The sequence below is a fragment of the Capsicum annuum genome, chromosome 8 (assembly GCF_002878395.1).
Source record: "Capsicum annuum cultivar UCD-10X-F1 chromosome 8, UCD10Xv1.1, whole genome shotgun sequence".
In the NCBI taxonomy this organism is placed as follows: domain Eukaryota; kingdom Viridiplantae; phylum Streptophyta; class Magnoliopsida; order Solanales; family Solanaceae; genus Capsicum; species Capsicum annuum.
The window spans coordinates 155,982,492-156,000,607 of record NC_061118.1 but is presented as its reverse complement, the minus strand read 5'-3'; the positions used below and the strand labels follow the sequence as shown (position 1 = coordinate 156,000,607).

The 18,116-nt window shown below is 35.6% G+C and overlaps 2 protein-coding genes across 2 annotated transcripts; one reads left to right on the top strand and one right to left on the bottom strand.

The window, feature by feature from the left end:
* Positions 1-3,828: 3,828 nt before the first annotated feature.
* LOC107839731 (putative pentatricopeptide repeat-containing protein At1g56570) lies at positions 3,829-6,936 on the top strand. The gene is made up of 2 exons (XM_016683346.2): positions 3,829-4,441; positions 4,540-6,936. The coding sequence occupies exons 1-2, from the start codon at positions 3,833-3,835 to the stop codon at positions 5,749-5,751; spliced, it is 1,821 nt and encodes a 606-aa protein (XP_016538832.1). The 5' UTR covers positions 3,829-3,832; the 3' UTR covers positions 5,752-6,936.
* Positions 6,937-7,776: 840 nt separating this feature from the next.
* LOC107839730 (pentatricopeptide repeat-containing protein At5g66520) lies at positions 7,777-11,228 on the bottom strand. Its single transcript, XM_016683345.2, has one exon. It carries the CDS (start codon positions 10,541-10,543, stop codon positions 8,156-8,158), a length of 2,388 nt encoding a protein of 795 aa, XP_016538831.1. The 5' UTR covers positions 10,544-11,228; the 3' UTR covers positions 7,777-8,155.
* Between the last annotated feature and the right edge of the window lie 6,888 nt (positions 11,229-18,116).

Here is an 18,116-nt window from a genome sequence, read left to right as displayed (position 1 = left end):
ATTTTACTTTATGTTCAGGACCCTCCTGAAAAATGGGATTTTACTTTCTGCTCAGGACCCTCCTGAAAAATGGGATTTTACTTTCTGCTCAGGACCCTCCTGAAAAATGGGATTTTACTTTATGTTTAGGACCCTCCTGAAAAATGGAATTTTACTTTATGTTCAGGACCCTCCTGAAAAAATAGGAATTTACTTTCTATTCAGGATCCTCCTGAAAAATGAGATTTTAATTTATGTTCAGGACCCTCTTGAAAAATAGGATTTTACTTGTTGTTCAGGACCCTCTTGAAAAAATGGGAATTTACTTTCAGTTCAGGACCCTCCTGAAAAATGGGATTTTACTTTTGTTCAGGACCCTCCTGAAAAAATGGGATTTTACTTTCTGCTCAGGACTCTCCTGAAAATTGGGATTTTACTTTATGTTCAGGACCCTCCTAAAAAAAATGAGAATTTACTTTCTGTTCAGGACCCTCCTGAAAAATGAGATTTTACTTTATGTTCAGGACCCTCTTGAAAAATGGGATTTTACTTGCTGTTCAGGAACCTCCTGAAAAATGGAAATTTACTTTCAGTTCAGGACCTTCCTGAAAAACGGGATATTACTTTTGTTCAGGACCCTTCTGAAAAAATAGAATTTTACTTTCTGTTCAGGACCCTCCTGAAAAAATGGGATTTTACTTTCTGTTCAGGACCTTCCTGAAAAATGGGATTTTACTTTATGTTCAGGACCCTCCTGAAAAATGAGATTTTACTTGTTGTTCAGGACCCTCCCGAAAAATGAGAATTTACTTTCAATTCAGGACCCTCCTGAAAAATGGGACTTGACTTTCTGTTCAGGACCCTCCTGAAAAATGGGACAACGCTTTCAAAAATGAAATACTACTTTATTATAATTTTGTTTGGGATAATTTTCGTTCTAGTTTTAATTTTAGGTTTCAGGAGCCCGCCTGAAGAACAGGGTGATGAACTAGCAAGTCAGGATCCCGTCTGAAGAACAAGGTGATGAACTAGCAAGTCAGGATCCCGCCTGAAGAACAGGGTGATGAAATAGCAAATCCAGAGCCTGCCGGGAGAACAGAGTGAAGAAAATGAAAAGTCAAGCAACAAAGTGATGAAGTAGCAAGTCAGGAGCCCGCCTGGAGAATAGGATGAAGAAACGAAAAGTCAAGCAACAAAGTGAAGCAATTGAAAGCCAAGCAACAAGTTAAAAGAAATTGCAAGCCAGGAGCCCGCCTGAAGAATAGGGTGAAAGTCGAGTCAAGAACCAACAGAAGCTGTTAGATAGGATTTTGTAATTTCGTTTATGTTTTAACTTGTAATTTTCATTTTTGATGTAATAACAGAGCCGCAGACCGGAACCTCGACGGAACCTCACTCGACTCTCCAACTCGGTATAGTCCATCTCCGTCCAATCCTTGGAGATACTTGTCACTTAATCCCCTCATAACTTGGGTGGGTAGGCTGTCCTAATTCAAGACCCGGTAGTCCTTCTTTCTTCTGTTTCTTCTTTTGAATAATGATCGGGACAAAATTCTGTCTCGTTGTCTACTTCTTTGCCTGAAAACACTATGTGTTTACATTCAAAGGGGGCATGATGTAGACGTGTAATTTTGTCCCCCTCAAAAGTTCAATTTTATTCATTTTTACCTTATCATATCATATACCCTCACCCACGTGATTACATTCCACAAAAATACAAAAAAGGTAACTCTCAACAAAATCCCTAACAAACTTTTATTCTTTTAACATCCTAACAACCCTCGACAAATCACCCTCTACCCCTACCTAACCCTACCCCACGTTACACCCCTCCCCCCCTTCTTTTTTCTTATCCAAAAAGAAAAGGACCAGGAAGGGGAAAATACATATATATATACAGATACACACATACTCAGGAGAGGATTTTTGGCATCATCAGTAACAAAAAGGACCAACATATACAAAAAAAAAAAAAAAAAGCTGCCCTCTTTTTCTCTCTCGAGCTCCTCTCCCAACCCTCGCTCCGGCGAGACGCCGTCGTCGATTCCACCACAACGACGACGGTCAGTCCACCATCGCCATAGCCAGCTCCTCTCCCAACCCCCGCTCCGACCAGCGCCACCACGCCGACGACCAGCCGCTCTAGATCCGCCATCATCATCACCGACTTCACGCCGCCTCTCCGTCCGACCAACTACGGCGGCAATAACACCGTCACCACTGTCTTCCTCCCCTCGAAACCAACGTCCAGCCCCAACAAACCAGAGAAAACTTTCATCGCCGGCGACACAGTTCATCTCCTTCGTCGCCGGCGAAACAGTCCACCTCCCTCCACGTCGTCGCCGCCGTCGACTAGAGAAGAGAGCTCTCGCTATTAACACAGCCACCGTTTTCTTAACTGAACAGACCTCACCCAGTCTCGTAACCCCCAAAATATCGACGTACTTCTCTATTTTCAGGCAAAAACCCCACCGGAAAACACCCAACGTTTCTCCGTTACTGTTTCGACACGTCTATCGGAAGGAAAACGACATTATTGATCACATTTTTCTTAAATTTAATCCAAAACAGGTTCCTTGTCGCTATTCCGTTTGAATTCGCGTCTCGTTTTGGCCTGTTGGGTATTCTTCGTGGGTTTTCGTACTGGTTTTTGGAAACTTGGTTACTGTTTTGGTTTCGGGGTTTCGGATGGAATTTAGAAGGTTACCGGGTTGGAGTTGGATCATAGTCTGAATTTTGGTTTATCGAGGTTCTTGAAGCGGCTCTTATCTCTCTTATTAAAATAAATCGAAAGCTCTTAAGGTCCATCTCTTTACTCCCGTACTTTCTTCTTTATTTTATTTTTGTTGAAATGGCTATGATTATGTGTTAGGTGATTGTAATTGTCTGTTTGTTGTTGTTATGATCACGTGTTTGGCGATGTGACTCCGGTGGTATTGATGAAAGAAGTTGATTAGTTTTAATGGTGCGATTGGTTGAAATAGATTTGGGGACGGGAATCGAAAATTGATAAAAGTGAATATTATGATATTTTTGATACATTGTTGATGTTGAATGCGATATGTCGTCGAGCGGGTAGGCAAACAGTAAGCTCGGATAGGCAAGTTTAGGATCGGTGTAGTGTTGGAATGATTGGAATATTTGTTGAATGTCTTGTTTATCGTATTTGGAAAGTGTATTTATTTAACCGGGGAATGCCCCGAGGTAATTTGTATTTACTCACCAGGAAATGCCCCGAAGAATTTTGTACGCTAAGGATGTTCGTGATTAAGGCCCGAGGCATCGGGTAAAGCATGGTTTAGGACTAGTGTAGGTTATTTCAGTATTTTTTTTATTTTTTTATTTTTTATTTCAGGTTGTAATAATTGGACTGGACTTTACATTTTTGTTTTGTTTTTCTTATTATTTGATTATTTTGCGTGCTTTTGTGTGGTTTGTACATTTCGTAATGCCAAAATAGTTGATACACCCTACCCAAACGACCGTGGTTGAATCATGGGATTGAGGGGTGCCTAACACCTTCTCCTCGATCAACAGAATTCCTTAGCCGGAATCTCTATTCGCAAACCAGTTTAAGAGTCAAATGATTTCGAAAAGGATTTTGTAAAGGTGACTTGGCACACCGGATTATGCCAAGTGGCGACTCTGAATAAATAATCCTTTTTCGAAACAAATTTTCATTTCTTGTCACTTAAATAATAAAACTCTTTCGAACTTAAAATATATATTTTTTGGAGTACGTAAAAAAGGATTGTGACAAATACGGATTTGTACTTTCTGTAATTTAGGTACATTCATTGAACAGATTTGTGTTAATCTTATGTTTATGTTTCTGATACTCTATGTTTAAACTATGAATGCAAGAAAACTAGTAGTGTCCCAAACTCAAATTCCTCAATCTATCAGAAACTCCCTTCTTTATGCTGTAATGGAGCCACCCAATTCAGCCCCACCATTTACACCCAAGCCCCCGTCAATTTTAGCTACTGGTCTTCTGAAATCATATTTCGAAAGGGGTTTAATTAGAGAAGCACGTACACTGTTCGATGAAGTGCCTGAAAGAGACGTTGTCGCTTGGACGACCATGATTTCTGGGTACACTTCATGTAATCTCCATGGACGTGCTTGGGTTGTTTTTTGTGGGATGATGAGATGTACGGATGTGCGGCCCAATGAGTTTACGTTGTCTAGTACGTTGAAGGCTTGTAAAGGGATGAGCTCATCGTCTCGTGGAGCTTTGGTTCATGGTTTGGTTGTTAAGCAAGGCATGAGTGCAAGTCTTTATGTCTCGAATGCACTCTTGGACGTTTATGCTACTTGTTGTGTTAATATGGATGAAGCGTCTGCGGTTTTTCATGAGATTAGAGGGAAAAATGATGTGTGTTGGACTACTTTAATCGCGGGATATACTCATCGTGGTGATGGATATATGGGGCTTAATGTTTTTAGAAGAATGTTATTGGTATGTATTTTGATGTTTTCTGGCAAACGACCAGTGCTGTACAAAATGGTGTCACTTTCTAACAAAGCTTCTTTTATGGTTTGTTTTTGGATGGACAGGAAGAGGGCAAATCGAGCCCATTTAGCTTTTCAATTGCAGTTAGAGCTTGTGCCTCGGTCCATTCATGTACATATGGGAAGCAACTTCATGCTGCAATTGTCAAGCATGGATTGGAATTTAGTCTACCCGTAATGAATTCTATTTTAGATATGTATTGTAGGTGTGGCAGCTTAAATGCTGCAAAGCAATGCTTCCATGAAATGACCCAAAGGGATTCAATCACGTGGAACACTTTGATTGCTGGCTATGAGAAGTCTGATCCATATGAATCTATCAGCACATACTCGAATATGGAGTCTGAAGGTCTTAGCCCCAACTGCTTCACATTTTCCAGCGTCATAGCGGCTGTGGCCAATTTGGCAATTTTGAGCTGTGGAGAGCAAATTCATGGAAGAATCATAAAGAGAGGCCTTAGGGGGAACTTGGAGTTGGACAATGCCTTGATAGACATGTACGCGAAGTCAGGAAACATTGCAAGTGCACGTAGAATTTTTGATAAAATGCCCACGAGAAATCTGGTTTCGTGGACCTCAATGATGATTGGTTATGGAAGCCATGGATATGGAAATGAAGCTGTTGACTTTTTTGAAGAGATGGTTAAGTTTAAAGTCAGGCCTGATAGGATAGCATTCATGGCAGTTTTAAATGCATGTAGTCATGCTGGGCTTGTGGATAAAGGTGTAAATTATTTTATCTCAATGGTTAGTTATTACAACATAGCTCCAGATCCGGAGATTTTTGGGTGTTTAGTTGATTTGCTAGGACGCGCTGGAAGAGTTGAGGAAGCATTTAAGTTGATAGAGAGTATGCCATTTGATCCCGATGAATCTGTTTGGGGAGCATTCCTAGGAGCATGTAAAGAACACAATCATCCAGATTTAGGCAAGCTGGCCATAAGAAAGGTGTTGGCATTGAAGCCAAAAATTGCATCAACTTATGTAGTTCTGTCAAATATCTATGCAGCTGACGGTAAATGGGGTGACTCTGCAAAAATGAGGAAGTTGATGAGATGGAGGGCTACCAAGAAAGAGGCAGGGAGAAGTTCAGTAGAGATAAAGAATCAGAATTATAGTTTTGTTGCTGGAGATAAGATGGGTTCACATATGGATTGTGTTAATGAAGTTGTGAAAATCCTGGTCAAACATATGAGAGACGCACGATATATTCCTGATTTGGACTTCTTTATACATGACTTAGAAGATGGAACTTGAAAAGTAACAGCAATGAGGTACAAAGTGCTTGCTGTTTTATATGTTCGTATAAGTCGTTTATTCTTTTGGTGCAGCTGATTTCAAGTAGATGCAACACAAATAGATTCATTTTCTTCAGAAGTTGCATTGCGTTCTATACAAGGAGAGCTCTTTTACAGAAAGTTGAGGGTGCATAACCAATCAGTTTTGATCAATAGCTGATGCTGTGAGAAAAGGAAATGTAACCAACTAAAATCATTTTTTTGGCCATGATGCAGTACACATTTGAAGTTCATGGAAAGCAAGCTCTTGATTATACTGAACTTTTGGAGTCTAGTGAATTTTCTGAATTCTGAAATGCTCTTGGGCAGATCCAGTGAGGGGACATTGTTATTATGGGAAGATAGAAGAACTCTATGATGATATTGAAATTGTGCATGTGTTCGTTAATTGTTACCATTTCTGAAAGGAAAAACAGCTCGGTACCAAACATGGACTAGCGGATATGAATTCATAGGAAAGCACGCTTGGTTATACAAATAATGTAGACTCCACAGGATCTTCTGACTTATAAAATGTTTTGGAAGGTCCAATACAGGTACATTGTAATTATTTGAGGAATAATGTGATCTTTTAGAGATTTGCGTCTGCTGTCTTTGCAATTCGGGGAGGAAACTCAGTGGTATTGCTAAGTCTCAGATCTGTATACTAAAATGACCATTCTTTAGGAGGTAAAACACACTCTACTTATACATCAAAGTGGTTTGGATTGTGTTGGTATATGTCTTGTCTCGGGGGTATTGTGGGATGGCTGCTGTTTCTGAGCCAGTCAGTTGCAATAGCTCATTGTCTAAGGAAAAAGTGGGACATCATTCACAACATGCGCCAGCCAGTCAACAGGTTATGCAGCGTCGTTGATCAATGCCCAGATTGATGCACAGGAGTGACATTCGCGTAGAATCATAGGTTGTGGGGAACCAACAAAACAGATCAGATAGTTTGCTCGTTAGCAGGCGGAGATGTAAAATTTAAAGTTCACCCTCCCAGTAGATAAAATACATGACAACTAGAAAGGGAGATGAATATGAAATTACAGGCTCATGGAAACCTTCTTTGCTGCTTTGATTCTCTTATCTTATCCTGAGAACAAGTCATGATTCTGAGAAATAAGAACATGTTAATGGCAGTTTTACAAGAGTATTGCTGGTATATTTGGCCATATAATTTCACTGGTAGCCCCAACCCGTTTGCTTCCACCATATATGCATAAACTTGTTATTTAACTACTACAGAAATTTTCAATGTACTGCAAAATAACATAGAAATGTCACCCTTATTCTGTCTGTATGCTGAATAATGAACAACCTATGACAGTCTCTCGGATTCAGTCCAAGGAAATCAGATCTACAATTTCTTTTGTCCGTGGACTGTAAAAATACCTGGAAAACAAACAATGGAGCGGATTAATTCTTCTTCTATTATGACATGTTACAACCTATATGGATGGTTGAGTAGCACCAAAAATTGTGCCACAGAGAACTACGATTTGAATGCAGTCTTCTGGTTCAAGAAGTTAAGCAACCAAACAAACTTGCATTGTTATATAAAAGAGCTACTCCAAAGAAGTAACATCTCTTCTGTGAATGAAGTGTTGATAAGTGAAGGCCTGTCTATATTAATGTTGAGAATGTTTAAAATCTTCAAGAATAGGGTAAATGCTTTGATTAAATAGTAAAAAACTGCTTATAGAGAGTTAGGTGGCGGACCCTAAGTCCAATTCAACTATTCAAGTGCATTATTAGATACTTGAGACTTATTCCAATCACTGCATGATGATATACTGATATTACTATATATCACACTCCAGCTGTGAGATGTGACTACAACCTAAGTTGCTCGGACTCTCCAAAAATGTTGTCATACCCGTATCGGATCCTTCAAAAATACACTAGTTTTGGAGGATCCATCATGCACCCATCGACATTTTTGAAGAGTCCAAGCAACATAGACTACAACATAGTAATAATATACAAATACCTGGTAGAGTGAGTGATCAAAATTTTCAATTTTGACTATTGAGTTCCTTCTATGTTACAGTCCAAAATCTAATAAACTAGGATTATCAAATGTCACAATCTGAAATATGTGAAGAGATCTGATAAGTAAATGAGAACTGGAAGAGATTTAGAGCCAAAAACCACATAAGCATCAGAGCCCTTGCCTTAATATACATATTCAGGGCCAGTTCAACAAAGTGAAGACTGAATTATCACCAGGCAGGTTTGGCCATATAGGCGATGATAGTCTTGTTGGAGCATATGCACATTTGATACATGAATGGCGGTCACTGGCTGGTTAGTGTTGCAAGGAAAATTGAGGCATTCAAGCTTAACAACCTTCTATAAGGGCCAAAACAGGGTATTAGCTACCAAAATTCCATGCAGGAACAAGAGCCATCCTTAAAATGATGAAACCGATGCCGATCCCTAACAACAATTTCCCGATCAAAAGCTTTTGATATTAGTTTTACTGCTGCATGACAATCACTACATATTCGTAAGTTCTTGATTATTCTTATAGGAGTAGGAGGAGCGATAGAAATTAGCCCATAGGCAATTGCAAGCTTTTCACTATGTCTAAACAGGGTGCTTTCTTTTTCTTCCTCATCAATATCAAGTAAAACCTCATCTATGCCCGGAGCATAGCCCATTATTTTCAACCGCTTTTCCATTTCAGCCAACATATTTTCGATTTCATTTATCTGGGGATGAGACTTGTCTCCTGCGAAGAATTCATGAACAGCACCATTTGCTTCAATCATACTGCAGCCAGGAACTTTAACAACACCCTGCCGTGCCATTGCTTCTCTAATATCCAGAACACTATCCCAATTACCTTTTGAAGCAAATATGTTGGACAATAACACATGAAATCCATCATGATCTGGATGAAGTTCAAGGAGCTTCCTTCCAACCCTCTCCCCCATTTCACTATTACCATGTATTCTGCAAGCTCCAATTAGAGCACCCCAAGTAGCAACATCAGGAGCTATAGGCATACTGCCAATTAGTGTCAGAGCTTCTTCGAGCAACCCTGCACGCGCAAGTAGATCAACCATGCACCCATAGTGCTTGATATTAGGTTCAACATTGTAATATCTGGTCATAGCATCAAAGTAGGCACGGCCCTCATCTACGAGGCCCATATGTCGACAGGCACCAAGAACTGCCACAAAAGTAACCTCATTAGGGGTTGCACCACATTCCTTCATCTCCTGAAACATGTCTAGTGATCTTTCCACCTGTCCATTCATGGCCAACCCAAGAATTAAAGCATTCCAAGAAGAAACTCCCTTTTCCTCCATTCCGTGGAAGACTTCCAATGCATTCTCCACACAACCACATTTCATATACATGTCAACAAGAGTTGTACCGAGAATGATATTCACTTTGAGCCCTTTTTTTCGTATGTAAGCATGAATCCATTTTCCTTGATCAAGGGCAGACAAGTGAGTGCAAGCCGAAAGAACACTAACCAAAGTAGCTTCATCAGGCTTATTGTCCTCATGCAGCATCTCCTGGAACAGTGCTAAGGTCTCCAAGAAATGATCATGTTGCGCATAACCAGAAATCATTGTAGTCCATGACACAATATCCTTCTCAGGCATTGAGTCGAACAATTCTCTAGCCTTCTCCAGCGAGCCGCATTTCAAGTAGCCAGAGATCATTGAGTTCCAAGATATCTGGTCCAGATGACTACTCATATCAAACAATCTTTGTGCAGCCATTACATTTCCACAGGTAGAGTACATATGAATTAAAGCGTTTTGAAGGTTAACATAAGATTCAAAACCAACTCTTATAACCATTCCATGTACTGATTCACCAGTCTGAACAACCAACGAGTGCGCACATGCAGACAACACACTAACCGCAACAACCTCATCTATAGAAATGCCATTAACACACATTTGCATAAATAAATCCAAAGCTTGTGAGTACATCCCACGTTGCTCATAGCAAGAAATCAAAGCAGTCCAAGAAACCACGTCTTTCTCCATCATTTCATCGAACAATCGACGAGCCTCACTCATCCTACCAGACCTACCCAACAAGACAATCATAGAATTAGATGCAATAACATTATTTATAGGCATCTTATCAAAAATTACTTTCGCCTCATCAACATTTCCAACCTGAACATAACCTGCCAGTATAGAATTCCACGAAACCGAGTCCAGAACAGGACTTCCATCAAACACCTTTCTTGCATCAACCATGTTTTCACAAACAGCATACATGTTAATCAAAGTGTTCTTGACATAAACATCCGACCCATATCCCTTCTTAACAACATGATCATGAAACTCTTGTCCCTCTGGTTCCGATAACCTAATCGCACAAGCTTGAACCAGAAGCGGAAACGTATAATTATCAATACATGCATTATTTTTCAACATTGATTTATACAAAAAGATTGCATTTTGAGGCTGGTTTAGCTGTAAATAAGCTCTCATCATGGTATTACAAATAAACCCATTTGGGTTTTCGATGTAATCAAAGGTTTTACGAGAATAACTAACGTGAATGAAAGGTGAGTCGGTGGAAAACTTGAGAATTCTGCTTGCAGCATATGTATCTTTGATGAGTGCAGTAGATATCATATGTGAAAAAATTTGCTCAAAATGGTTGAAATTTTGGCATTTTAGCAGAAGAACTTCCAACGTTGAGAGGTTTATGGTAGTCTTTGAGGTGGGTTTTTGAACAAGATTAGACCTGAAGGGTGAAAAGGCACATACTTTGGTCAAATTCATATCGTTATGTCCTTGTTTGCAAAACTAAATGAAGTAATGAAAAGAGCTATGGATTATACAAAAGAAGAGGAGCTGATCGGAGATGTCGCCGGAGCATTGAATCCCGATGATCGGAGATTTCTATCTTTTTTTTTTTTTTTTTTTTTTTTGTGTGTGTGTGTGTGTTATTCTACATGTGATAGGTCTCAATATAATCTGTGACACATCAATTTTCAATATTTCATATTCTTATAATCTGGAGCATATTAATTTTTGCATATCTCCGTTTCATATAATCTAGCGCATATATAAGATTTTACATATCTCTGATTCTTCTTTTCACAAAGAATTTTCAAGCCTCTTCTCCAGCTGCTACTGCAATTTTCAGGTATGTTATTGTCGATTCTTTTATGTTCTCCTTTAAATTAATCTTTATTTTTAGTTGTTCATGGATAGATTCTACTGCCAACTATGTTTTATCAAATATTTCTTGGAAATCGATCAAGGTGATACTAAAAAGATGCTAAGCGATATCAGTATTTATTCTTGAAGTTCTCTTTTTTTTTTGTTTCTTTTTTTATGTTTGTCTAAATCTATCTGCTAAACTATTTTGAATCGATCAAGGATAAAATTGAATTTACTGTTTTGTTGTCTTATTATATGTTTTGGTTCTTCCGCTGATGGTAGTAGTTCATTTTTTGTTATGCTTTGTCTGGCTATTTGTTCTTCAACTGTTTATACTTTAGGAAAAGGGTCAAAAATATCTCAATAATTTAAAATGGATCAAAAATATCTTTCATGTTACAAATATATTATCATATATAGTGCCTACTTTTTAATACATAGTAAATGTTACTTTACTATATATAATGTATGTCAATTTATGAAAAAGTTAAAACCACAAGGTTAGTTTTTCCTGTAAATAAAAGTTTCCTCCATTGTAATTCACTCATCAAGAACCCTTATGAGAAATAAAGAAGTCTACTCTCTTTTCTCTATTCTTCTTATATTTACTTTATATTTCATAACACGTTATCAGCACAAAACTCTGCCAAACATGATGAAATTATAAATCTAAAGGTAATTGCAAGGTTAGTAATTTCTTATGTTATTTGTCTTTTAATACTGGTGATATAATTATTGTTGGATTTGAGGAAAAATAATTGGTCTAAAACCACTTATATTTTAAATTTGTTCATGAAGAACAATATTGTTAAAAGATATGATAATAAATAAAAGTCTCAACGTTTTGTAGCCTAAGATGCCTTTGTATGGATAAAACATTGAGTTTGAATCTCAATGCACCATATTGATGATATTATGATGACTTAGGCAACATAATGTGTTTTCTGTGAAAGGTCATGAAACATATCCTATTGATATACTCTATTCCATGATGAATCTGAAAGTTGACAACTTGCTCCATTCTTGAAGTGAATGTGGTAGCAATGCATGATGTGTCTAAAAAAAGACAAGTGATGATATTTTCACACACTTCTTATGATTACAATTAAAGATATGTTGGAGAAAAATTTTCTACATTATATTATGTCTCAGTTTGCTCCTGAAGTAGCAATATTTTAAATGAGGCTAAAAACTATCATAATTTGATAGGCTTAAGGCACAATTATATTCCATTCTTGAGGAATGAGAAATTTATTTATATAAACGTACACTTGATTGTTATGGTATCACAACTCACTTCCGAATGAGGCAGAATAACTGAGAAGAGTTATTTTGAAATTTACTTCTGAAGTAATAAATTTAAAAATTTATTCATGTAGTAATAAATCTGAAATTTACTAAAACAAAAAGGCACATGTCATGGTAAACTTGGAGTTTACTAGTATAAAAATTCATAAATTGACATGAACGACTACTACATTTCGAAAATGTGCATATTGAGTATTAGGCATATGATGAAGAAATAGAAGATTCTTCAAAAATTGTTTATTTGTTTGTTCTCATGATAAATTTGTTGAACCAACTAATGTTAGAACTGGATCCCTTAAAATTTGAAAAATATAAAAGGTGAATATGGGCTCGTTCACCTGTCATGTGATCTATTAAGATGCATCCATATAAAATGATCACTTGTACATTTATTGTCAACTTACAGTTTGACATTCATAAAATTGATTGCTCAATAAAATTGAGTTAAGAGCATAATTTTCAGATTGTGTAATAAGACAATTTATCTTGATGATGATGGTTTGACATTGAATGCCTTCGATAAATAGTTAAATCATTTCTAACGAGAACAAAAGTTTCATGTATTGGTTTGAAATATTATATGCAAAAGTACTTATATGCATCAAATCAATAAATTATGATTAATTTCCCTTCAAAGTTGACTCTAAGTTAAGAACCACACGTTTCCATCTAATAGTTTTGATGTGCGGTATGCGATTAATGAATATACCATAATGCACAAAGATGGATTCCTCAAAGAAGATGGAGGATGTATGTTAGTTTTCCTAACATAAGGGGGAGATTAGAAGCAAATATGAAATATGTTTGGAATTATCATAAATCCTCATTCACAAGATAATTTAAGTCAAATGCCCGAAAGTATTTGTTGACTCAAATTTAATCTCATATTTAAACTGCAAGTGCTCCTATTTTGTGTCCCTAAAGGACAAAGTCTACGCATACATGGAATGTAGTAGACTAATCGGTTTCAAATGAAATAAGCATTGAAAAGGATAAGGAGCAAATAACTATAATAAGAAGGCAATGTGCTCTTGAAGAACCTACAACATAACACTTCCTAAAACTCTATGAGAGGTTCAGGTACTTGAAAATAATGAACTGGTGAGATCTCAAAATATTATGTCACACTGTGAAGCAATACAAAATGATATATCATTAATAATATTTTTGATACAATATTGACGCAATATTGTAAAAGACTACGAAGATCTAAATTCTATGTTTATTTAAGCATGCTGACATAGAAATATTTATCAAATGATCTAAAAGGATGCACCTTGTAAGCATAAAACTTATTTGATTTGCAGTCCAGACATTTGAAGATTTGCACATGAAATGTTGAATAATATCAGTTGAAAAAATGTACATGAAAACTTTTAAGGATTCAAAATGTTTGAAGCCTATAAAAGTTTCTGAAAAAATTTATCTATAATCCTTATATTGCATAAATTTATAACTTGAAAATCTTTGGAACTCTTAGAGAGTTTTCAAAAGAAATAGATTATTTGCTGAAATAAAAAATATACCAATTTGGATTGGTTATGAAGTACCCATATCTTAGTGCAGTTGGTGCACTCATGTATCTTGCAAATACTACAAGGTCTGATATAACCTTTTTCAGTTAATTTATTAGTAAGCTATAGTTCTGCTCCTACTAAGAGACAACGAAATGGGATCAACATACAAAAACAATAATAACATACCTAGTGTATTCCCACAGGAGAGGGGCCTGGGGAGGGTAAGATGTACGCAATCCATATCGCTACCTCCGAGGAAGTAGAGAGAATATTTCCGATAGACCCCCGGCTTAAAGTAGAGAACAGTAAACAAAGAAATGTAAAACATAATAAAAAATCAGGAATAAAAAATAATAAAGTAGACACCAGAGAAATATGAAATAAGAGACATAAGGAGTAGTAAATAGAGAATATATTAAATCATACTAGTTGAAAAGTTAGGTAGACAGAGAACATCCCATCTACATTTAAATTGGATTGGTTAACTGAATATGAATAACTGAAATGTACAAATTTTGAGTAACTAATTATTAACAGAATGATGTCACACATCTTTGTTTGGTAAATTGGACGGAGAGAATACTATCTGTCAGGAAATACAACTCCAAAGCTAACTAATTTGAAATTTGATCTCATTGCTAGTAGGGAATCAATTTTTCGACCCTGGAAGGGCTTTGGAAAATTCCGCGGAGACTACCAGAACCAGTATAAGAAAAAAATATCGTCTGAGATGCAATCCAAGACTCACTGCACATATTTCATGGATTTTCCAGCACCAAATCTTGAGGATATAACCAAAACCATTCTTAATCTAGAATATGATCTTATTTTATTCTAAAGATTGTAATCTCGATCTTGCTGATTATGCTAATATTGGATATTTATTTAACCCGCATAAATCCCGATCCAAAACATGCAACGTGTTCATATGTAGGGATACTGCTATATCTGGGAGATATACAAAGCAGTTTTTCCAACCACTTCATCGAACCATGCTGAGATAATATTATTCATGAAGCAAGCGAAAAGTGTGTGTGGTTGAGGTCCAAGATATATCTCATTCACGAAAAATATGGTTTGAAATGTGATAGAGTACCCATCATTTTCTATGAGGATAATGCAACATATACAACACAACTTAAGAAAGGACTCAAGAAGATAGAACGAAGCACACTTCATTAAAGCTTTTCTACATACATGAGCTCCAAAAGAATAGTGATAATAACATGCAACAAATTCGTTCAAGTGACAATGTGACTGATTTATTAACCAAGTCTCATTTAATTGTAACTTTCAAGAAGATGACGCACAAGATCGGAATGCAAAGACTCAAGGATGTTCTCACTAGAAAGAGTTAATACGCGCTGTACTCTTTTTCCCTTACAAGGTTTTGTTCCACTGGTTTTTGTTGTAAGGTTTGTAATAAATCAGCATATATGTGTATTATTAGAGATGTGTACTCTTTTCCTTCACTAGATTTCTTTTCCACTGAATTTTTTCTAGTAAGGTTTTAATGAGGTAAATTATCTGTCAATTAGACATAATGTCTACTTTACCATATAAGTTTATGTCTATTTATGAAAAAGTTAAAAACCCCAAGGTTAGTTTTCCCCTATAAATAAAGGGGGTTCCTCTATTGTAATTCACTACTTAAGAATCCTCATGAGAAATAAAGAAGTCGTCTCTCTTCTCTCTATATTCTTCTTATATTTATTTTATATTTCATAACACTTTATTTATTTTTTGGCTCAATAATACCTTTCTGTTTATTTTTGACTCAACCCCTCCATTAATTTTTTGACTCAAAAATATCTCTCTGTTAATTTTTTGGCTAAAAATATCCTTCTCTCTAACGAAATGCCACCAACCACACCACGTAGATAAAAAAAATCACTTAATCAATCCACGTCAGCATCACGTGGAAAATCACTCCATTTAATCTACCTAACAATCAACCCATTCTATTCTATTTAAAAATTTAATCCGATTCATATTCAAAAAAATTGAACCTAAGAGGCAAAATTCAATTCTTCAATTCCCCCCCCCCCCCCCCGATATAATCCATTTCACTGCCTTATATTTCATCATTTTACATTTTCAGAGTTACGAGACTCACTCGAGCAATTCTTATCTCATTAACTTGTGGTTGTCCTACATTGTCACTAAACTTTCACTCTTTAAATTTCAATTTCGTCTCTGAATTATCATTCATCTCACTACAAGCAGGTTCCTCATTAGAAAAATTCAGATAGGACATTCAGTTGCAATCCGAGCTCTTGAAAATCGGGTTAATTATTTAAGGATCCAATTGTTTAGGATCGACCCGATTAAAATTTGATTCTTTCAGATCAATAATTTAAGGATTTAATTATTTTCTCATCTTTCGCCTCGATCAATCAGAAATATATAAACCCGTCACATGAAAATTAAGCAACCAAATTCTTCATTTTTTCCCTTTTAGGTCGGATTGGGTCTTTTAAATAAAATAAAAATGGGTTGATGATTAGATGGATTAAATGAACTGATTTTTCATTTGTGTATGTTGACGTGGACTGGAGTGACTTTTTTTATTCATGTGGCGTATTTGATGGCATTCCGTTAGAGAGAAGGGTATTTTTTGGTCAAAAAATTAATTAAGGAGTATTTTTTAGCCAAAAAAAAACAAACATAAGGGTATTTTTGAGTCAAAAAATAAATGAAGGATATTTTTTATCCAGTGTAAATAGTTCAGGAGTATTTTTAACCTAACTTTTTTCCACGATACTTTCAATTTTGTAGAATTTTGATTAAAAGGTAAATTTGCTCACTTGATGTTTCAATTTAATTGACTATGCCAAAAGTGTTTAGCATAGTCTCTATTCATCTTAATTTAGTCCGCTAATTGATCAAGTTTGACAACTTAACAATAATCAGAGTGCCTGTTTTTCAAAATTTACTGATTCGATTAATCGTGTCATATTAAATCTACTAAAAGAATAAAACACTATCTATTGAGAGGGTTCTTAATTGTCATCTCAATCTCGAGTCGCACAAAAAGACATTCTACCAACGATACTAATTGTGTATCATGGATTATTAATTAGTTGAAAATATAAAATGAAATTAGTAACAATGATCGAACGAATTAAAGTTGTACAATGCAAAAAATCGTCAACTAGTCACTCAATTGACTATACTTTTGCAATAATTTATTCACGAATGCCAGACGTGCAATATAAAAAGTGGAAATTGACAGAAGATGAGCTACAATGAAAAATTGTATTTTGAGTGAGACTCAACCAACAATAGTTGTATGAGGCTCCATTAGTATCTTGACACGTGGATTGTGGGGGGATAATTTTATTAATTTAAAATTGCAAAGTAAAATAAAGAAGAGAGAGACTAAAATTTTTGAGTAAAAAATGATTAGTGGACTGTGGGGTTCAAGAAAAATAAATTAAAATATTAAAAGTCATTAACAGTGGAGGACATAACGTGTATGAAAAATTGTGTTTGCAATTTTCGAAAAAGTTCAATTTTCTTGATTTCTCCAATTCATCTTCATCAGGAAAGCAAAAAAATCTTTTTCTAACAAAAAAAAAACTTTCATTTTTTTATTTGAACACATCTACTGTTAAAATTAAAAAGTGTTCTTGATTTCTTCAATTCATCTTTATCAAAAAATCAAAAATCCAAAAAAAGCTTTCTTCCAAACAAAAAAAATTCTTTTATATTTTTTATCTCAACACCTCTACAAAAATTAGAAAGTGTTCTTGATTTTCCCAATTCATCTTCGTCAAAAAACCACAAAATCTTTCTTCTAAACAAAAAATATCATTTTCGTTTTTTTTATCTGAACACTTCTGCTATTAAAATAAAAAAGTGTTCTTGATTTTTTCAATTCATCTTCATCAGAAAATCAGAAAACCTTATTACATGTTCATCTATTGATATTGAATTTACAATTTCTTTAAATACTAATATTTAAATATTCATTGGCAATTTGGGATGCTGCTAATGTTGAAAAAAAATTGATGTGTTGAAGATAAAAAAAAATTGAAGCTTTGTTCTCAAATTTTCATTCTTTACTCAAATCTACCTCAGTTACTCCATCTTCATTTGAAATTTTTGATTATTCATATTTTCAGGTACGAATCTATCTCCATCTTCATGATTAATTTTTTTTCTACAAATCCATCTAAATATGAAAAAAAATTATATAAAATAAGTAATAAAATTTAGATCTCTGCATATCTTTGTTTGCATGTCATTTCTAATGCCAAAATAGCAAAATATTTGTCTTTGTAATGTTCAAAAAAGATAAAATATATTACAAAATATGCTGCTCAGATCTGCTATATTTCCTTTTCATTGATATCAACATT

Excerpts from the sequence above, each read along its gene's own strand:
- LOC107839730 (XM_016683345.2), bottom strand. The coding sequence starts at position 10,543 with ATGAATTTGACCAAAGTATGTGCCTTTTCACCCTTCAGGTCTAATCTT.
- LOC107839731 (XM_016683346.2), top strand. The coding sequence starts at position 3,833 with ATGAATGCAAGAAAACTAGTAGTGTCCCAAACTCAAATTCCTCAATCT. Across the intron at positions 4,442-4,539 it reads TTTTTAGAAGAATGTTATTG|GAAGAGGGCAAATCGAGCCC; the intron begins GTATGTATTTTG and ends TTGGATGGACAG.